The sequence below is a fragment of the Rosa rugosa genome, chromosome 1 (assembly GCF_958449725.1).
Source record: "Rosa rugosa chromosome 1, drRosRugo1.1, whole genome shotgun sequence".
NCBI lineage: Eukaryota > Viridiplantae > Streptophyta > Magnoliopsida > Rosales > Rosaceae > Rosa > Rosa rugosa.
In genome coordinates, this window is record NC_084820.1 from 13,781,823 (window position 1) to 13,804,307 (window position 22,485).

General features: G+C 38.5%; 2 protein-coding genes across 2 annotated transcripts; one reads left to right on the forward strand and one right to left on the reverse strand.

Moving 5' to 3' along the window:
* Window positions 1-8,878: 8,878 nt before the first annotated feature.
* LOC133719479 (wall-associated receptor kinase-like 14) lies at window positions 8,879-13,674 on the reverse strand. The gene is made up of 4 exons (XM_062145845.1): window positions 13,065-13,674; window positions 12,117-12,861; window positions 11,044-11,112; window positions 8,879-10,283 (listed from the first exon to the last, which is right to left on the reverse strand). The coding sequence occupies exons 2-4, from the start codon at window positions 12,835-12,837 to the stop codon at window positions 8,995-8,997; spliced, it is 2,079 nt and encodes a 692-aa protein (XP_062001829.1). The 5' UTR covers window positions 12,838-12,861; window positions 13,065-13,674; the 3' UTR covers window positions 8,879-8,994.
* Window positions 13,675-16,985: 3,311 nt separating this feature from the next.
* Window positions 16,986-19,146, forward strand: LOC133727311 (uncharacterized). The gene is made up of 5 exons (XM_062154904.1): window positions 16,986-17,142; window positions 17,247-17,299; window positions 18,248-18,424; window positions 18,554-18,631; window positions 18,730-19,146. The coding sequence occupies exons 1-5, from the start codon at window positions 17,086-17,088 to the stop codon at window positions 18,905-18,907; spliced, it is 543 nt and encodes a 180-aa protein (XP_062010888.1). The 5' UTR covers window positions 16,986-17,085; the 3' UTR covers window positions 18,908-19,146.
* Window positions 19,147-22,485: the final 3,339 nt, after the last annotated feature.

The window sequence follows — 22,485 nt, forward strand, 5'->3', positions numbered from 1 at the left end:
TACCTCCCTTAATCAGTTGGAACTTGATCCGGATGGATAGCAAGGTTGTGGTTCATCTCGATCGGTGTCTCAATAGGATTACAGTCAAGCATTCCGGTTTCAGCTAACAAGTCAAGCACATACTTACGTTGAGACAACGAAATCCCCTTCTTAGACCTTGCAACCTCGATTCCAAGAAAGTACTTTAATTGCCCAAGATCCTTCATCTCAAACTCCTTAGAAAGATACTTTTGTAGAGCCTCCATCTCTTTTAAGTCATCCCCTGTGACAACCATATCATCAACATATACAATCAGAGTGGTAATCTTACCCTGACGACGTTTGATAAACAAAGTGTGATTGATTTAAGTGTTTTTCTTTCGCCTATCGCGTAACAATCAACACGGTCATCAAAGATGGGAAGTATTTACGTCCTGGTTTATCGTACCTCAGGGATTACGAGCTAGCTAAGAATCCTATGGTTCTAGGTCACCGAAAATCACTTGCACAAACAAATAAAACTAGAAAAAATGCTAAACAAGGCACCGAGCCTCATTCAAGTATGACTTTGCATCACACAAAGTCACATAAACGGCCTTGCACCAAGCAAAGCCTAGATAGGGCCGTGAAACACACAAAAGTGCTTGTAATGCTCACGCCCACATGGATTTACAAATGAATGGTAGTGGGAAAGTCACAATGTTTTTGGATTTTCATAAATGATAAATAAACTAACTAACTACGACATAAAAATAAGATAGATAGAAGGATGGGATGCATCGCATCAAGGGTCACCATGGAATTCGAGGTTCTCCACACAAATCTAAAATCACATGGAATGATGATGATTAATTCAAATGATGCTTCAAATGTTTTGTCGGATTTCCATTTAGCATTAAGAGGTCGAAAAGAAAGCTAAATTGATTGTCATAAAATAGTAGTCAAACCCTATGCAAAAACAAGAAGAAGAAAGAATACTTAGTTTTTGGCTACCCTATTCTAGTCTCAAACCTTATGCCTTGTTAGGGCCACAAGTGCTCAAAACTAAATGCTTTATGTTTCGACAATCGATTGTAACACACTCTAGCAACTATCACCACAAATAATAAGGTCAAAAGAGTACTTGTGATTGTGATAACAATTACCCTACCCAACAATTCCGAATACTATTCCGACAATCAAGGGTAATAATACTCAAAATTGGGTGACTTGAGAACCACAATCTAAGAAATCCAAATGGAAATAGAGATATGCAATGGGCAAATTAATTCCACCACACTCATGCCATAATCTAAATTGAAATATAAATTCCCCAATTTAATATTCCAATTCCAACACACCAAACATAGATTAAGGAGGGGAAAACCTAAACCATACATCTAGAGTGAAGAAATTAAAGCAAGAGTACACAAATCATATGAATAAACATCAATTTTATTAATTCCTCAACAAAACCATATAAAACTAAACTTGGGTTTCAAAACCCTAAAACCATGAGAGGTCACACACAAGTATATATCAATACACATCAAACAACACCATAAGCAAGAAATAAGAGAGAGAAAGAAGAGGGAAAGAGAGGAGAAATCCATAAATTTAAGGCAAAGCTTGTCACTAGCTATTGCCATAACTTCATGGCTTCTCTTGCTACCCTTATGAAGCCATGGTGTAGAGATGGTGGCCTAGATACCGGAAATGTGTGTGCCTCCTCCTTGTGCAAGCTTACATGTGAAGAATGGGGGATGAAGAAGAGAAGAAGAGGTGAGAAGTCCCAAATTCGGCCAAAAGGTCTAGGGTGAAGAAAAATGGGTCTTAAGCTTCTGAAATGTGTGTGCAAAGGTGCTTAAATACCCCCTTGGGTTCAAGGGTCAAGATTAGACTTGTACCATAGATCCAAGGGCTCAAAAACAAGTAGAAAAAGGGTAAAATGAAAAGACTAAAACAACCTAATAAAAATGTAGAAAATTAGGAGATTAGAAAACATTTTGGAAAATAAAAAGAAAACCGGAGGGTAAAAGTGTAAGTGAGTGTGTGCCTAGTGTGAACACAAATAAATATCTTCATTCATCCACATGTGTGATGTGTGTGAGGTGTGTGGTCCACTAATTATTATTGTCATTACATCAATTTTGAATTTGAAATTTAAATACAAAGATGTAACACAAATGGGCTTGGGTCTTCACTTGTGTGCTTCTTTGGTCTTGGGCCTTGAACTTCTTGCTATTGAGCCAAGTTGTTGGTTGACCTGATGGTCAACTTGTTGACTTTTCATCCTTTAGTCGGAGTTGACTTTTTGCTCAAATTCGCTCTTTGTTTCATCTTTTCCCTCTCTTGACCATAATTTCCTATAAATGAAGAAAACAAAGTAATACTACAAAATAATGCTCGAGTATTCGCTAATTTCAAGGTAATTAAGGTTAGAAACACACATAAATTACGTGTGAATCAGTGATCCGAGTTGCTTTGTTTATAGCCAAACGTCCTCATGGATTTGGAGAATCTTCCAAACCAAGCTCTCGGAGATTGCTTCAAACTATAAAGAGACTTCTTCAACTTACAAACCTTGCTTGTATCATAAGACAAATTTTTAACCCCTGGTGGCATGTCCATATACACTCCAAGTTACCATTGAGAAACGCATTCTTCACATCAAACTGCTGTAGAGGCCAATCTTTAATTGCTGCAAGTGAAATCAAGATTCGAACAGTATTGATCTTTGCTACAGGGGCAAACGTCTCTTCATAATCAATTCCATAGCGCTGAGTGTAACCTTTGGCAACTAATCTGGCTTTGTACCTGTCAATGCTCCCATCAGGTTTAAGTTTTACTGTAAACACCCATCGACATCCAACTGTCTTCTTTCCAACAGGCATAGTCACAATATCCCAAGTCGAGTTTTTCTACAAAGCCTCTAGATTTTCATTCATTGCTTGAGTCCACTTCGGATCTGCCAAAGCATCCTGTACACTACTAGGAATAGATACAGTGGATAATTGATCAACAACAAGTGCATGTCACCCAGACAACCTATGGTTAGACCTGTAATTAGCTATAGGATACTTAGCTTTGGTTTTGATGTCTGGTTCATATTATTTCTTAGGAATACCCTTGGTAGCCCTCTGTGATCTCCTAGACTCAATATTACCTACCCCAGATGACTCGTTTGAAATTAAAGGTACCTGAGAAGGAACACTTGTAGCGGATTCTTCAGTTGACGATGTAGAGAGGGGGAAGAACTCTGATAGATGAGGACTCTGAATATTCTGTTCAGTGGGTGCATTATAGTCGGGCTGATGAATGAACACGTCATTAGTTTGTGATGTTCCATATTTCCCAGAATGCATTAATGCATCATCATCACCATCAAGTTGCGTGTCGGTTTCCTGGTGCGCATGGTCCCTGTTTGACAAGTCAAGCCCACTTTGGGGTTGCACAGTAACAGGTTGGCGTGTTGCACCTGCCCTTTCTGACAAATCTTGAAATTGACTTGCAGCATTAGGAGTATTTAGCATGTTGAATGGTTAGCTGGGGCCCATTGATCGGCTGGAGCCAAGCCGTCGGCTTGGAAACTCAAAAAACTGCCCATCCGAGGGGCCCACTGGTCCACCGACTTGTCTACATCCCATCAGACCACCATCCTCACCTGCGGACCCCACGGTCCGGTCACCACCTCTATCTGAGTGTTGCACCCCCACGGGTGCACCGATTGGTCCAGTGCCCAAGTCTCCCAATTCTTTTTCGTTTGCTGCCTCAACGTCTCTGTCATTGTCAATGGATATTGGAGAGTTCCCAACTCCAAATTTGAACTCCAAAGCCTCTAAATCTTCGAATTCTTCAAATGCAAATAAATCTCGAGAATTTCCTTCACAGTTGCTCTCCCCCTGAAGGGAAGACTCGGAAACTCCCCCTGAATAATACGGTTCAGATTTGGGAAATACAACATCAAGAGAAACATACATAGTGCTAGTAAGAGGATCATAGCAACGATAACCCTTTTGGAATTCTGCATAACCAACAAATATACACTTACGGGCACGGGGATCAAGCTTGCTACGTTGAGGCTTGGGAATATGAACATAGGCTATGCATCCAAACACACGAGGTTCAAGATTTGGTAGTGACGGATGTGACAGAAGTGACAGAAGTTTTTGAAGTTTCAGCTGAGGATTTTGAAATTCAATTACTCGAGAAGGAGTACGATTAATGAGGTAGGCGGCGGACTTCACAGCTTCTCCCCAATATTCACGAGGTACATGCATGCCAAACAAAGAAGCACGGACAACTTCAAGTAACTGTCGATTCTTCCCTTCTGCCAATCCATTCTGTTGAGGAGTATATGAGTTTGAAGTCTGATGTCGAATTCCATGAGATTGCATAAACTCCTGCATAGGGCCATTAACATATTCACCACCATTGTCAGACTAGAAAATATGAATAGACTGTTGGTATTGCGTGGACACCATTTTATGAAAATCTTGGAACATGAAACATACATCACTCTTGTTCTTTAATAGAGATACCCAAGTCATACGAGTGCAATCATCAATAAAAGTCACATAATACCGAACTCCAGAAAGAGAAGGGATCTTGGCAAGACCCCAGACATCAGAATGAATCTTCATAAATGGAATGAGACTTTTATTAAGACTAGGTGAATACGAAATTCTATGGCTCTTAGCCAATTCACATACATCACAACGAAAATCTGAATCACTGACAACCGAAAACAAATGAGGTTGTAGTTTCTTGAGATAACTAAAAGATAGATGACCCAAACGACGATGCCATAGCCACAATGTTTCCTTAGCACTCTCTACTCCATTGACCTGATTCACTTGTCTTAACAACTGTTGTTCGCCACTCTCTGTCAGATCCAAGTAATAGAGTTTCCACCTTCTAACACCATAACCAAGAATCCGCCGAGTCAGAATGTCCTGAAACACACAGAAAGAGGGATAAAATGTCACAATACATGCTAGTGCTAGAATAATTTGGCCAACAAATAGTAGATTATATGCCAATGAAGGAACAACTAACACAGAATCAAGGGTTAATGTATTAGAGAGAACAACAGAACCTTCTCCGGTAACCAGAGTTGGAGTACCATCATTAGTAGAAACAATATTTTGAGAGGAGGGTTTCATCTTTTCTAAGAGACTAGGATCATTAGTCATATGGTCAGATGCACCTGTATCAATTATCCAAGAACTATTCATAGATATCTTACCCTTCATACCTGACTGTGTTACATTAGCGGAGGCATTAGATGGCTGCGTTTCCTCTGTAGTAGCCACGACATCTTTTCCAAGGTTCTTTCGCTGTTTCTTGGTGAAATCCCACCAATCAGGGTAGCCAATCACTTCATAACACCGTTGCTTGCTATGACCCAAATCTCCACACACCGGACACTTTGTATTTGCATATGGATTTGTTTTACTCGGAGGGTGATGTTGTGAGGGAGTTGAGAAGCCCGAGGAGGGCCCCTATTTGCGTTGGACAGCCATAGCAGCGGATTCAGAGGCGTGTCCCATTGCCTACCTTTCAGAATGCACCTTTCGAACATATGCATATCTTTGCTCCAAGTCAAATTTCGGGTCTTTGCGCAGAATCTCACCACGGACTTGATCATACTCTGAATCGAGTCCACTAAGGAACATGTGAACTCGCATTCGTGCCATGGCAGTGGTCTCTTGAACAACTGCAGCCACTGTGTTATTCTGAGAGGCCATACGCTGATCAATTTCCTGAAACAATCCCACCAATTCATTGTAGTAGGTAGGAAGAGTCCGACCATTCTGTTTTGCTCCGAAACACTTCTTGTTTAATTCAAAAATCCTGGTTTCATCATAATCATCATAAAAGGTCTTCTCAACAACTTCCCAAACATCTTTGGCCATTGGGAGTCGGATATACCGATTCATGAGTGATGACTCCATGGAATCAATTAGCCAACTCTTCACTTTTTCATTCTCTGTGGTTCATACTTCAAATTCAGCAGACTCTACATTCGGTGCAACTCTAGCTCCAGTGAGGTAGCCGACCTTTCCTCGTGCTCCAATCCTCATCTTCATAAGAGGTGCCCATATGGTGTAATTGGATTCATTCAAGGCAACGCCAGTTGGAAACGCTGAGTTGTCTTGAGCGGTGGTATGATAATGGTTGATAATAGGAGGCATGTTGTGGAGTGCAAGGGTGGCAGCATCGTCCTCCATTTAATAGAACTAAGGATCTGTTCGTGAGAAATAAGAAAAACAAGGAACTGTAGCAGTGCAGCCGACTTGAAGGCTTGGGCGGCAGAGCTTGTCGGTTGCAGCAGAATTTCGGCTAGGCAGCAGGTCTTGTCGGCTTGCTAGCTACCCACGTGATTCTTGTCAGCTACCCACGTTCAGGTTTGTAAGTCTACAGTTGGAGAAAATCAATTTGGTCAGGTGGTTCGTACAACTCTTCGAAATTCGGGTTTCGGGTTTCAGAGGAATACAGTGCAGATATTCAGCCTGCTCTGATACCAAGTTGAAAATAATAATTCAATGGGTTTTGAATGCTTCAATAATATTTACCCCCAAAGAATAGGGTTTATAAAGTGATACAAGAGTAATCCTAATAGGAAACGATCTCCTACAATTATACAGAGAGACGTAATCTATACGTACAAGGAAAGTAAATATTTACAGAATATTCTACAGTAAAGGGACTTGGTATCTACAATGTAGCAATCAAATGAGCCACTGTTTTTCCAGGTATATATACACTTTCTGAACATGTTAGAATTTGGGCATTCATATGTTCTTGTTGAACTCCATGTTTAGCACTTTTTCCTATACCAAGTTTGCTTAAATCATGTTGAATTCATGTGTTTGCTGTGTGCCTCTTGTGTTGTACGTGAAATTTTCTTGGGAGTTTTCCATTTTGTTATTGACTGCTCATTGGACAATTATCAATATTGCACTGAACTATATGATATTGGGTAGTCCTGTATTGCTGTTATTGTTTCATATGATAGAAATTTTGTTCTCCATATGATAGAAATTCCAGTCACTTTACCTTTAAGAAAGTGTACCTTAAAAATTCCAGCCAAGATGCATAAGAGCATTACTAAAACTTTTGGTCTGTTATACTTGCTGTACTTGGTTGGAGTTTTACATTTGCTTTTCAGGTGCATATATTTCTTGAAGTACGTTGATACTACCTAATGTTCCACTGTTTTTTATTTTCATGATACCTGGAAATGCTTCATAACTGACTTGCATGATCCTGTAGTGTGCTTTCTGATTTCAGTACATATCCTTTGTAGTTCCTCTAAAGGAAGTGAGTGTGGGAAAGTACAAATAAAAAAGACATCATAACGTGGATAGCTTGATTTGTATTAAAAGTTTTTTGACTTGTATTTCATGTGTTTAGTCTAATGGTAATTGAACTATTGTTAGTTGTTGTCACAGAAAAATGGTCCTCACTTTGAGACATGGAACTTGGGAGTATTGGGACCAGTTGTTCTACAAGGATTAGATCAAGGAAGCAGAGATCTATTAGGGCAGAAATGGTCAGGAAGTAGAGATGATACGTAGTCTGTAGAAGACAAGCAGAAAACAAGTTGTGAAGTCTCTGACCAAGGCGGTAGATACATTGCTGAATACTCATGGGACAAGTACACCCTTCATGAAGGATCTTTTGAGGTGAATGGAGCAACCGTGCTGAAAACTTTTATCAATGGAGTAGATTAGTTTATACTGTTGTTAACAGACTGTATTTCATGATTTGAGTATGACTTTTTCATAATTATATTTTCCAAACATAATATAGTTTTAATTAGGAAAAGGTACTGTAATTGTGAATGAGCCTATGCCCGTATACAGATGTAACTTTCCCTAGAAGGTATAATTTCCAATTGATTCACAAAAGAATTCTGTCTAATTTAGCCGCCACTGTTATAGTATTCTTGGATTCTATGGATTTTCTGCACATATTTCACCATGTATTGTCTCTAGTCACTTCATATAAATACCACAACAATTTGATTGTATATCACCAAAGAAAACCAACAACTTCATTGCAGCTAGCTCTCATAGACATCAATGGCGACCGATAAATCAAACAACATGCAGTTGCATGTCTTCTGCATCGTCTTCGTGATCCTCTTTGCTCTTATAGAATGTATGTACCAGCTGTAAATTTTCTTCTTCTGATCTTGATTTTCTTACGGTACTATAATTTATCTCCTCTACTTTTGTTTAATTTCCATGCATTAACAGGCAATGAAAATTTCCTTGGTGCTTCTAGCAGCAGCGAGGTTAATGTGGTTGAGAATTTAAGGGTGAGAGGTGACTATGATCATGTGGAATATTATAGGCCCGAAGATGGAATCAAATTCTGCTCCAAAGAATGTACTCCATCTCTGCCTTGCTGGTGTTGCGATCGCCGTGGCCGTGCTTCTCAGTGCTTCCCAACTGAAAATGAATGTAAACATTACTGTGCGTGATGATCGATGGTCATCAACACAAACTTTACTGTTTTAACGAATTCCTGTTTAATTCACAAACAAACTACATGTACTCCAGAGTCAAGAGGCAAGTGATCTGAGTGGTATTTATTTTAGTGATCAAGAATAATATTGGAATTGACAGTATCTAAAAGGCATATAATGGTAAGACATTCGTCTCTTCAACAAAATGTACCATTATCCCCGCTATGGCCCCTCCATGACTGAGCCAAGCAAAACCAATAAAATAAAGAAACGCAACAATTCTATTTCGATAGAAAAAGGGTGCCGTTCGTCGATCCCACCCTAAAATTCTCATTCATAAAGACATTGGCTCTTACTGTGACTAGAAACATAATTGTGATTAGGATTGGTGTAAACTTATCTTTGTATACATGCAAATTCTTTGGTGCATTTCAGCAGGAATTAGGAAAACAAAAATATACTGCATGGAATATATAGACAGCAAATGGGTAGACTGGTTTTCACTATAAACAGGACATAATATATGGGGCTAAGCACACAAAAAGAGTAGTTGCGTCTCACTGAACTACATTACCCAATAAACTGTTTGTTGAAGGTGAACTCTGGTCACTTAACCAAGGATCATGTACAGAAACAGGAGAGGTATCCTTCTCCTCCTTCATCGGAGCTAGGGAACTGTCCACCCTTAGTGAAACAATTGATCTCTGGCTTCTTATACTGGTCTTCTTAGCAGTCAGACCACCCAATGACTTCTCACTTCCGTTATACGGTGATGAACAAGAGGATGCCACTGATGATGCTGTGCCTACATTCTCCTCCATCGTTGCCCACCCACTGCGCCTCACATATTCTAGTTCTTCCGCAACTTCTGTCATAGAAGGCCTCATGTCACTGTGAAACGCAAGGCATCTGAATGCAAGCTCGGCTACCTTGTTAATGGAGTAAAGAGTCCAAGCATCCCTATTTGGTTCGAGAAAAGGATCAACTATTTCATCCAAGCATCCTTTCCCTATTCTATCAATAGCAAGTGCAGCCAAATTGATCTCGGTTTGAGGTCTAGCAAAATCAACCACCTTCATTGCGGTTATTATCTCTACTAAAACTACCCCGAAGCTGTAAACATCACTTCTATCAGAAAGATGGAAGTTTTGATGGTACTGAGGATCTACGTAGCCTGGGGTCCCTTGTGGAGCTGTTGATATGCATGACAATTCTGTCATTCCAAGTCTAGAAAGACCGAAATCTGCTACCTTTGATTTGTAGTTGAAGTCCAAAAGTATGTTGCTGGATTTGATATCTCTATGATAGATTGGTGGATTCATCTCAGAGTGGAGATAGGCTATAGCATTGGCAGTTTCAGAAGCAATTGTGAGCCTTATGGTCCATGGAAGTCCTTCTCCCCTCTCTCTTTGTAAATGTTGAGATAGCGTTCCATTAGGCATATATTCATATACAAGTATCTGTTCGCCTCCCTCTATGCAGCAACCTAAGAGTCGCACTAGATTCGGGTGGCTCACGGAGGAGAGGAGCTTGATCTCATTCATGACTTGGTCAATGCTGTTAGAGTCTCGGTATTTAATCTTTTTTATCGCAACCCAGTCATCATTGTGGAGTTTTCCTGCATAAACTGTACCAAAGGCCCCTGTACCCAACCTTTGTTTCTCGGCAAAGCAATTAGTAGCTCTCTCTATTTCTTTAAAGGGATATAATGGAACACTGGAGTTGCCTGCAGCTTCAGATAGAAGGCGCCTTGCACTCAGCTGGTTTTTTAAGCAAGTGGAACGCTTACGAAGATAGTAACAGATAAGAAATAGACCAGCCATTAATAAAGCTCCAGCAACAAACCCTACAAAGAAGACAGAGCAATGCAATACACGAAACTAATTAAAACGTACCATATACTCGCTTGTATACCTAGAGAACATAACAAAAAAATGAAATTTTATCAAATATTGTTCAGACATGATTCATATCTCATGTAAGGCTACTATGAGAGAACCACATTGTATTACCGTTCACTTGAGATACTGATTTGAGAGTTTTTTGAAGTCTTTCATGAAAAAACATGTAAAATTTTTGTTAGTTTGCCATTTAGCTAAATCATTATCAAGTTCTCGAGATTTTAACCTGCTAATTGTACCACAACAATCAAGCAAGGAATGTGTGTTGCATGGAAATAGTGATAGACAGACTACTAGAAAAACAAATATATCAGAAGCACGCAGAAACATGCACCACAGTCGGATAAAAATGTGGAGAACCAATGCATCAGCAACTTGAATTTTCTGAATGGGTTTATTTTTAAGGGTACCTTTTTAGGATTCCAAACCAGGGAAACCATGGGACAAATGAAAACAAATAAATCATATGGCTTAGACTTCTGAAAATTAAAGTCAATTACTGCAACTACAAGTAGTTAACATACATTTTTGGTATGATTTCAAGTTTCAACAGGACTTAAACAACTAAGATAGCTTTTACTCTTTTAGCAGAGGTATGCAAGTAGTTTTCTTTAAAGAAAACTGAAACCATAAATTAAGAAAGCGAGAGGTAAAAGAACTGAGAGATGATAAATTAAGAAAAAGGGAAAAGACTACAAAGCTTACCTGCAATAAGAATACCAACTCTTCCCCCACAACGTCCAGACAAGTACCTTGAAGCATTGCATTCAGAAACTGAAGACGTACATGACAACCAGTATAAAATGATTAGAAACATTACATTATGAAATTCTAAAGCTATATAGGTATCAGGCATATGGGCTACATTATCCAAGTTCATGCAATTACAGATGCAATTAATGGCCCATAATCACAATTTCCACTTGTATAAAAATGTCAGTTTCCAACTAGAACCTTTCATATACAGGCCATTTGCATACTTTATACTTATTCTGAGAAAAGAGATCATTGAAAAAGCAGCGCTGCAGCAGAACCAGAACCACAACGCAAGTACAAATTCTGGTCGAACTTGCAAGTGCATAAGATTATCACCTCAATTAGACTTCTCCTAGCAAGCTTAGATATATTACTTAATGCCTTTTAACATAATAATCTCATTAATCAGTACCAGATTGTTGAAACTTAAAAATCATAGAAAATGAATACACCGATAGCAACTGTAGCTATTACAAGTCTACTCTTCCCCTTAATCTATTTATCCAAAGTCCAATTTATTTAGTAAATGCATGTGCTTTACCTAATATCCCTCCATAAATAAACATGGAATATTAGCCTAAACATTTGACTTTCGGACGATTCTTTGGTTACAAGGAGAACAATTCACAACAAAAGGAATAAAAAACTTGACATAAATTATGGCGAAAGAATATTATAAAAATTTCATAGCAACTATATTCCATCGGACTCTAAATTCCCCCTCAAATTATGGTCTAAATTAGTCACATCTAATTAGTCATCTACAAGTACATTACCGGATTTTAGGCCACACCGATATTTTTCGAATAACAAAATCAAATCGAATTTGGCTGCAAAGTCTACCATGACTTGGTGGTCAAATACCTCATCACACACCACAAAATTCATAGCAATTGGACCAAATTAGAATTTTTCCAAAACCAAATGATGACGTGTCAGACCATGAGTCGTAAAACGACGCCGCAGAAAGCTAAGTTTCCAAAAAGTCAAAGAAAAAAACAAAGTTGACTAGACTGACTAACCTCTCCGGCAACCCGACCCGTTTCTGAACCCGTCGCCGTGATATCCTTCCTTACATTGGCAGCGGATCCCATGAGCTTTCTCCCCGCCGAGCTTAACGTCGGTCCACGTGGCATTGTCAGCGCAATCACGGCGGGAGCCCGGAACCCACCAGCCCAACTCGATCGTCTCAAACTGGAGCGACAGCGGCGAGTCCTTACCGGAATTAAGCGCAATGGATCCGAACAAGAAGTCACAGTTGGTCTCATTTAAGTAACTATATTCCATAATCTCCGACTCTTTATTCTCGTGAGATAAACAGCTTATGTTACCTTTGCTAGCTCTACAGTTGTTCAGACGGAACTGCTTTTGAACGAAGTCCACCGGAATGTAGCAGCCGTTTTGGGAGTGCGGGCAGCTCTGGAGAAGCAAGCTGTTGTTCCAAGTTGGGCCGAAGTTTTCGCCGAACAGGGGGTGTATAGATTCGACCCCTCTGTCACATTTTGCCGGGAGATCGAGGTAGATGCTGGTTGAGGTTATGTTCTGCACAGTGAAATTGCTGATCGAGATGGTTTTGTCGTCAGAGCAGTTCAATTGGATTTTGCACCCGTCTGAGAACCCGAACGGGTACGGAACCGGCTTGGCAGATCCGCATGTGGTTTTGCAGTTCTGCTTCTGGGCTTTGGATACGGAGGCTATGAGGAGCAGAATCAGAACGTTTTTGCTCATGAGGAAATGATTCATGTTGAACCTGAAATCATTGGCTTCCTGTAAAAGTAGATGTCAAGTAAGATTTTGAGATGTTGAGGATGAAGTTCAAATACCCAAGAAGAAAATATCAAGTGAGCAATTAAAGGCTCTGTCTTTGATTTCTGGGTATTTGGGAAAAATAATTAAGGAAGCTTGAAAACTGATCGAGCAATTAAAGATGACAGTTGGGAGGCCATCTATACCAATAAATAAGGTCTAACCTCTGGGAGTGTCTTCAATGGGATTTGGAGTAATTACTCTGTCTCCTCTGCATGTAAATTAAGTGCTTGATTAATATGGTTCTGGTTCTGCTTCTTCTTCAGCAGTTCTTGATCATGATGAGAGAGTTTCAAAACCAGAAAAAAGCTCTTCTTATTTTCCTTGCCACAGCTCTCTGCAACTCCAGGAATGTAAAATGGGTGGTACTCAAAACTGCCAAATGTTGTGTATTCTTTTTGGTAGAATGACACAGATGCCTTTCTGTAGAAGCAAATGAACAAAACGTCTTTTTTTTTTTCTTTTTTTTTGGTACAGAAATGGGCTTGTAGAGAATGGGAAATAATTACAGAGTTGGAATGTTGTGGTCAGCTTGGCTAATTATAAATGGTTTGACTGACACAGATCAACAATTGTTGGATTTAAATTATTAACCATGACTGACTGCTTCCATTCGACGAAGGTGGGGAAGTGGGTCTCACTAGTTAACAGCCTCAGCTCCACTATGTTCCCCTCTCATGCTTTTCTATTTTTTCTTTTTTTTAATGGCTTAAAAGAAATGCCATATTCTTCAAGCATGGGGTGATGGGGATGTACTCACTTTTCTGCTTCTTTGATTAGTTTATGCTGGGTTAACGTCCACTCTTATAATCCTCTGTATTGCCAGACATGGCTGCCGTGAAGAAGATGAAGGGCGTCAAATGTTTGACGAAAATGCCCATGAGAGCCGAAATGGTTGACAATCAAGTTCAGTTGCACTGTCCAACACGGTATAGGGTAATAAAACTGGCCTGTTTCCCATTTTCACTCGAGCACCACAAATTCGCTATCATTTTTGTTCTGTGGTTATTATAGTAACACCTGAAAAGGTGAGAAATTTCCCGCCAAACGTGCATGGAAAGAAGAAGACCATGATCTTGAGGGATAGCCGGCGCCCCTGAGTTTTGACCTTTGCTTAGGGTCACAAAAGAGCAACTAATTGCTTTTAGAACCCAAAGTAGAAGAGACCGAATTATAAGAATTATATTATCACTGCATGTACAACATGATCTTGTTCCTTCTTTCTTATATGTATAACCAAGTAAATTGCTGGTCAATGTCATAATCTTTTGGCCAGCTTCTCGATCATTTGCTGCAACCAACATATAGATTTTTTTTTTCTCCCTGAATTCTTATGTATAATATGTTTATATTCATATATACATACCTGGTCATGGTGTTGTTATCTTCTTTGGTTCTGTTTTTTAGGGCACCTTTGAGGCGTGATTAAAGGGGCCTTGCGTAGAAATTTTGTACGAGGACAAAATCCATCGCATCACTGTGGACATCGTGACTTTTCTTTCACATAATTAGTCAAAGTAAATGATATGCAGATTTGATGCATTTCCTCATTATAACATTGCCAATGTTAATCGTGTATTTAACTGTTTATACACGTCTATAATGATTTGATTTTTGATCGATAAAAGAGTCTATCATTCTGAGTTTTATATATTTACGCCAAAACCATTGGCAAGACATCTGGATGAGTAGATTGCCTCGTCCATCTCTATCTACTATTTTTTTTGAAGTGCTAGTTGAACGAAATGCAAGTGATGTTCTGTTTTATGAAAAGGAGAGAAAAAAAATGTTTATATTTTAACGACTTCGTCGAAGAGATAGTAAGACTTCAGTATAAACAATCCTACAAGTGGTGCAGTAGAAGAACAACTAACTTCATAATATAATCTCTTTCAATTCGAAATGTCATTAGCGTTAGTAGTGTGCACATTGGTGTACTTTTACTCAATGTTTAGCAGGAGTATGTCCTTTTTAGGATCCGCTGGAAACGAAATGAGCCAAGCAATCTTAAAGAAGGGCTTGACTACCCAATCTTAAACATTATGGTACGTGTGTGGACAACGTCATTACCGTGGAGGAGGGGCATATCAATTCATATATATAGCCAAAATGGCAATTCATATATACAGCCAAAATGGTTGACCAATGACCCCCAAAAATTTGACGGTAATTACTTGATGTCGATCGACGAGTAGATTTAGGTCATCCTCCAGAGGTAATATCTACAAAATATCAATAATATATCGACATTGGTTTACTCATTAAAGTTGTATAAAAGAAAGATAACAAACGCCTAAATAATTTTCACTTTTACATACTATTACTAATTATTGGTAGAAAATAGACATAAAATGATCAATATTGAGCGATTGAGCTATAAGCTGTAACTTTGTTTTGCTTGTCAATTTATTATCTTAACTTCTTCATTTTTTTTTTTTTTTTTTTTTTGAAAAGATCTTAACTTCTTCATGAATTCGAGACAAAACTTAGGTTTATTTTGCTTATCATGTTGTTATTATCTTAATTTTTTTTAAATAATTCATTGAATACCTTATTATCGATCTTTGTGCGCCTCTCGCTAGCCACAACTAGTTTCCATCTTTTATCCATGCCATGACCTAGCATTTCTAGGATAGCAACAAAGACTGTGGGACAGATCGAGTCTCTCGTGCAAGGGTTGTTGATTGAACTATTTCAGTGATCTCATCGATCATCATCCAAAACTTGCCGTTGGAATTCGTTCAACGACTTCTCAAAGTCCTTTGGTATTTATTTCAATTTCCTTGCATCACTATTATACTACTTATCATTCTCGTGTCTCATTAATTTGGCTCCATTGTTGAGCTCAGCTTGCATTTACTGGTCTTTTCTTAAGTTAAGCATTGGCTTGGAAACGTTGCTTTCACTCAACAAAGCTGTGGCTGTGGCCGTTGGAGTGAAGTAGGTGCCAAAACCACTACTGGTGCCCAGAAAATTACAGGCAAATACTAAATTACTTGACTGAGAATCTGAGATCATTCTAGATTGAAAGTTTTCCATGACGAAGGTCACATGCACATTGCCATAAAAAATAGACAGGCTTTGAAAAACAAAACAAAAAAACAAAAATTAGGAGATGGGTATATGTGATAAGTTAAATAGAACAAGTTAAACTATTGTCATTGGTGTGCAGAATAGTCTTCATATATACCTAGCTAGCTAACCAAGGCTTCTAAGATTTGATTGATAATTGTTAGTTTAAGATTCACCAATCTTGGATCGATTTTCTTCAAAGAGATTTCATTTGTGATCACAAATTTGTCGGTGCATTTTATATTGATGGTAGAAGGTTTAGGTCTGAATGGTTGTCCAAATTGATTAACGGGACTCATCTTGTCCCATAATCAAATATATTGATTGGTGTTTTCTTTGGTGATTAAGAACTTGTAAAATTTGTGAAAATCGCTATGATATATGGCTCTAGTTTCTAAAATTCCATCTTTATGATTGAGATTTCAAGTTTAAATGCACACAAATCATGTATGTGGTAATATGATTGACTTGAGAGTTTTGCGAAGTCTCGAGCAATTTTGTTAACAAATTTTTATTTTTCGTTTGTGAAGTCTTGAGTATTTGAAGGTTCTCCTTCGATGCTCAAATAGGTAGTTATTGAAACTCTTTACCTAAAAGCAACAAATTTAGGTTACTAATCCGAAGGGTTGGCGGGCTGATAAGCTCCATTGACCATTCCCATGGACTCCAAAAGACCATAGGTTATAGTGCTAGTGGAGTTTAGTTGGCAGAACAATAGTAAAATGAGTTGTAAAACGGTCAAATCCCCACCTATACAAGCCTTAATTTAACCGTTGCATGAGATTCGTGTAACCGCTATTTTTCTTATTTCATCTTTAGACTTTAATTACATCAACTTTATGATTACTCTAGCGCGCGGAGTCAATTTATTCTTGATAATCCAAAAAAAAAAACAATTTACAGTAATTCAAGCCCAAGGTCATCCTTCCCCCATAGGGCTGAGAACCATTTCGCACAGTCCGGCCCAATACCCAAACAGAGGCATCCAAGTGCTCTATGTTCTACTCGCACAAACCAGCGTCGTCGTTTTGAGTCGATTAAACCTGAAAACCTAAACCCTAAAACCCTAGTCGTACCCAAAACTCTCCTCAGACAAAAAGGGGTCGGATTCCGATGTCGGACAGAGAAGATTACGACTCCGACGCGCCGGAGGAGTTCACAGCCGAGCAGGTTATCCAACTCTACCAAAGATAGTTTTAAAGTTCAGAACTTTAATTTCAGAAATCAAAAAGCTTGGAACTTGTTCCTTACCCTATTTGTTTTGATGGTTACAGGGAATACAACAGGAACAAGAACTGAGTAAGCTTCAGAAAGAGAATAAGGCGAGGTATATGACTCGAGCACCGTCTTGATTTTGATTATGGTTTCGTTTGGTTGCTTTGAAATGTAGGAATTTGATTCATTTGAGTTGAGTTCTTATGAAAATTGAATTACTTGAGCTGAATTTCTCAATTTCAAGAGGCTAAATGCCCGAAATATTGGTAATCGAAACACTGTTTATTGTTTTTTGTAGTATTTATTAAAGGGTTATTACCTTCTGTCCATTTTGTTTCATCAAGACAGATAATTATGCTTTTTAAGAAGATAAGTTTGAATCTCTGTTGTTAAATGGAATAGACAGTAGAATTAGTTGGATAACATTGAAGTTGTGAATGGTTGAAGGCATATATGAAAGTTTCCTTTACCCCATTGTTTTGTTCTTTTGATGCCAGTAGAAAGTTTGGAAAGTTTAATGCTTTGATTATACGGTGGAATCCGATTACATGACTATAGAAACTTAGCATGTTTGCTGCTATACTAATGGTATTGATATCAGTAACTAAGATAAACTGAAGCCGACAGGAAGTAACGGCATGGAATTTGTAGGAGTGCTTTCTAAATCAGTGCATATTTGAATATATAGCAAATACATGTCAGATTAGACCACGCATATACCTGTCTGTTGACATGATTTGAAAAGTTTTGTCACAAAATTTAAGGGAATTTGGAGTGGTGTGTGTGCACACTATATCAGTAACTAAGATAAACTGAAGCCGACAGGAAGTAACGGCATGGAATTTGTAGGAGTGCTTTCTAAATCAGTGCATATTTGAATATATAGCAAATACATGTCAGATTAGACTACGCATATACCTGTCTGTTGACATGATTTGAAAAGTTTTGTCACAAAATTTAAGGGAATTTGGAGTGGTGTGTGTGCACACTATAGTATCCATATTTTGCATCTACTTCGGATATCAAGTGTAACATCATTTGATATTTACTTTTCAAATAGGGTTGCTCGTGAAGGAAAAGAACGTCGTAGAAAATGGGCCCAGAAGAAAACACCACGGAAAGCTACTGTTGAAAGTGTTCAAGATGTTTCTGAAAATGAAACACACCAAGAATCTTCTATGGGCCCTGCAGGGATGCTTCCTCCTAACATTGTTGAACTACTTGCAGCTCGTGAGAAGTATGACTCTGTTTTTTCACTGTTTCTGTGTGTGTGAAGTATGACGATTTCCTTCACTATTTGTGTGTATGTGTGTGTTTTTATCATTAGTTATGAGATTTTAACTACATAGCCACATTCCATGTGCAGGCAAGTTTTCTCAGACTCTGAGGATGAGAAGGCTGACTCGAAGTCTACTAAGAAGAAGAAAAAACGAAAAAGCTCAGGGTAAGGGACCTCTTCTTTTATGACACAGAAAGAAATACTTTTAAAATCGCCATGTTCTGAATAAAAATGGTGTGTTTCGTTAACTTGTGGTTTTGCAGGGTTGATACTATTATTCTGAATCAGACAGCTCCTCCTCCATGCTTACAGAAGTCCTTGGAATTCTTGAAGAAAAGGAAAATGCAGGTCCCCAGATCACAAGCAGTGTTGAACAACTCGAACCAAGCATTACGCTTTCTCACTTCTTCAGGCGTGTTAAGTAAAAAACTGACAAACTAAAAATGTCAGCATTTTTTTCTTCTCAATGTATGCTTTTGTATTGTTATTCTCTCACTGATCATACTGGTGGCTACTGATGAGCACTTGGAAATGATTGATGAACAAATGGAGTGATCATGCCTATGGGTTAATCCTTGAAGTTATGGAATCTGCAATTTTGTTGTAACTGCATTGTTCTCACATAAATTGTGCCAGTATTTTCTTACTCTTTATCATTGATAAAAGCAAATGTTTCTCCATCTCTTTTTCCCCGAGCTCCTTTGTCTTTTGAGTTGCATAAATTTATTAAACTCCCTTTTGATTTGGTAATTGCTTCTTTACTTCTTCAAGATTTTAAAAATTATATTTGGTCATTTCCCATTGTTATTCTCTTATAACTTTTGTTTTGGATGGTGGGCTTAAGAATTAGGGAATCCATTGGATTATTGGATGTTGCATATTCTTCATTTCATTGGTGGTTCCCAATTGAAAATTCAGGTTTATTGCCAAAACAAAAATTGAATATTCAGGTTATTTTGGCAGCTAAACAAGAAGCTCTTGTTGAAGATCCCCCCCACCTTCTTCAGATAGGAGGATCTGAATCCATTATAACCATTATGATTACACACTATATTTTAGTGTCTTAGTGGTATTCCACATAATTTCAGATCATTAGAAGGCAACATGTTCTATTGTTTCCCTTCAATTGGTTCACGCCCTTAGTGGGCAAAAAGTTTTTTGTCGCACTTATCCTCCATCTTATCCTCCATAGGTTACTTTGTTGTTTGCTCTGGATTCATGCACAACGTAAAGGACAGGCCCTCGGAGTCGCTCATCTGTTTGTTACTGGTAGGGATTGGTCCTCTGCTCATTGCCGGGGGTTTGATTGCTAAAAGCTCAGTATTTGTGAGCTTGATGAATAGCCTCGGAGTCGCTCATCTGTTTGTTACTGGTAGGGTTTGGTCCTCTGCTCATTGCCGGGGGTTTGATTGCTAAAAGCTCAGTATTTGTGAGCTTGATGAATAGAGCACCGACTTTGATCGTCACCTTGCTGCAGAAATCTATCAATTATAAATCTTCAGCAAGAACTTAAATTTGGATGCTAAGAACGAGATTTTATGTGCCTCTTATATATTTTCATTCCACGGATTGAATTAGGTTGTTGGTGGCTATAGATGGTTCGGATCACAACATAAGTAGCTAGAAGATATGTAACAATTTAAGCAGACTGGTTTAATTAACTAGCATTTAGGAGCAAAGCTGCAGCTTGTTAGACTCCATTAGGAGTCTTGCAATTCATTTTTTCAAAGGTTGTTCATGATCCACAATTAATTTTACATGTGAGAGATCATTGGTAAAAGAACACTAAATTCTCTTTAGATTGGAGGAAAGCATAACATAGTGGTAAGTGGTAGTTTCATAACTAGTTTAAGCCATAGTGATGAACCAGCAATTAGCAGCAAAGGCTTCAGCTTCATACATACAGACCTCATCAGTAGTCTTGCAAGGTTGTTCCAGACATACAATCGATCTAGAAGGATTCATACATTACATGGTCAAAAACTACAAGATGTTTTAATTGATCAACGAAGTGGTAGATCAACTATGGGGAAGAGAAACTGTCCTCCTGGTCCAACCATGAGGGGATGCCAGTCTTAGTAGAAGTAGCTTCTTGTAACTCTGAGCTTCCCATCAGAGCTTGAAAAGCTGTTTTGACCTTTCTCAAGTTCTTATAGTGGCGGATCCGTCTAAGAACCACGTCTCTGTCCAAGGCAGCTGCTGCTTTAGAATTGGAGGAGGATTTCAAGTAGAGCTGGCTTGTAATGGAGTCACTCCGTACTTGATCATCACCATCTTTTGAGTGATTCTGCTTCTGCAGATCAGACTCTGATGAGAAAGATGGTTGTTGATGAGCTTTGGAAATGATGAAAGCCATTTATGTAGGCTGAAGGGGAAGGTGAGACTATGGAAGCCTTGTGCCTCAGTGGGGTTTATTTATAGAGGGAATTGAAAACGGCCAAATAGGTAGCGGTGGTTTTGTGTAATTTATTGCATTTATTTTTGTCCTAGTGGTTTAGTGGTTTTAGAGGTTTCTGGGTTCTCCAAGCCAGTGGTTTCTTTCTCAAAGTTTGAGGGGTTAGCTTTAGCGTTGGACTACACGGCAGGTGTCTGCACTCCAAACCAATAGCCACAGCAAACCATGGACACTGGTGATTGGCCGACTCGAAGGTAATGGTTTCATTTTCTTTCTGTTTTGTTTCTTTCTTTGGTCACAGTTTTTGGTTTGCCATCATCATCACCCTTTTTTTGCCCAGTGTTTCAAACTAATAAAATCAGTAATTTGATGTAGAATAACAAACTGCAAAGATCGAAAATAATGATCGGTTTCTTTTTCTTTCTGAAAAGGTGGAGCAAATGCCCATCTTCTACCCCAAAAGCTGATAGGTATAGTTGCAAATTGCACTCTTCTTATCTCACGCAACCTTTGCATGTCAAGAAAGATCATCATACCAAATTACCAATCATGGTTATACAATAAACTAATAAATGCTGTTGAGATTGAAAATGTTACGGTAGTAAAAACTAACTCACTTTAATAAGACATTTATAAAAATGAATTAAAATTAAAATACGTCACAGATTCGATATTTTTAAATATATATAATTTGTTGTATCATTAAATAAATGATTTCTTGAAGTTGAAGGGAGCCATGATGAGCCATGAGTAAACCACTGCAAGTGGCTTAGTGGTTTTTGGCTAGTTGAGTGTGCTCCCCAACCTAGGTTCGAACCCCGAAGCTGTCAAAGTGGCCAGGCACTGTGCTGCAATGCACAGTTGGAGTATTTCACATGCGCCAAATAAGTTTATGTTGGGCCTAAGAAGCTTTTGAATTCCCCTTGACAAAGTCAAAAAAAAAAAATGATGAGCCATGAGTACGGGCAAATGGCAATGGCGGTTGTTTTTGTCAGCCACCTGAAGAGTGATGGGGTGATATCATAGTCGGAATCTCATGTATCGCCGTCCGTACCTTACTACATGTATCAGGTTGTTGTTAGTTGGCCCAGGCAGAACTTATCCTCATTTCTTTGTTAATTATGACAACATGTGCACACGTGTTGAATTGTTTTCGTTTACACGAATTGGCTAAGAAATAACACAGGCACACGTGTATCGCCATCACAATGATTTGAGGAGAATCATATGAATAGATACTAAAATCCCGTTGGTCTATAAACATCTAGTACCAATAGATTGATCAAACAATCTCGACTCAATTTGTAACTATAATTAACCTAAAAAAATGTACGACTTAGACGATCGAATTATATTGTAAATTAGTTGGAACAAGTATGTTATTTTTTTATAATAAAACTATTAATAGATTTACATCTATCGATCATTCTTAGTTTGTGTAGTTAACTTTTAAGTATAACCAAAATACAACTGTTTGGAGTAATGATCTTTTAGATTAGTGTATCATCCAATCATCAACAGATATTTGCATACTGATTTGGAGCTTCCTTGACGGTGACGGATGTGCATTGAAGTCATTATTAAAGGGACAAGTAAAACAATGGGCAACTCCGGTTGTTTTGGA

What these genes read in the sequence shown, in the direction of transcription:
- LOC133719479 (XM_062145845.1), bottom strand. Translation starts at nt 12,837, where the DNA reads ATGAATCATTTCCTCATGAGCAAAAACGTTCTGATTCTGCTCCTCATA. An exon ending in CGGGTCGGGTTGCCGGAGAG is followed by an intron (nt 11,113 to 12,116) that starts GTTAGTCAGTCT and finishes GTACGTCTTCAG; the next exon opens with TTTCTGAATGCAATGCTTCA. An exon ending in AGTTGGTATTCTTATTGCAG is followed by an intron (nt 10,284 to 11,043) that starts GTAAGCTTTGTA and finishes TCTTCTTTGTAG; the next exon opens with GGTTTGTTGCTGGAGCTTTA.
- LOC133727311 (XM_062154904.1), top strand. Translation starts at nt 17,086, where the DNA reads ATGTCGGACAGAGAAGATTACGACTCCGACGCGCCGGAGGAGTTCACA. An exon ending in AGGAGTTCACAGCCGAGCAG is followed by an intron (nt 17,143 to 17,246) that starts GTTATCCAACTC and finishes TGATGGTTACAG; the next exon opens with GGAATACAACAGGAACAAGA. An exon ending in CTACTTGCAGCTCGTGAGAA is followed by an intron (nt 18,425 to 18,553) that starts GTATGACTCTGT and finishes TTCCATGTGCAG; the next exon opens with GCAAGTTTTCTCAGACTCTG.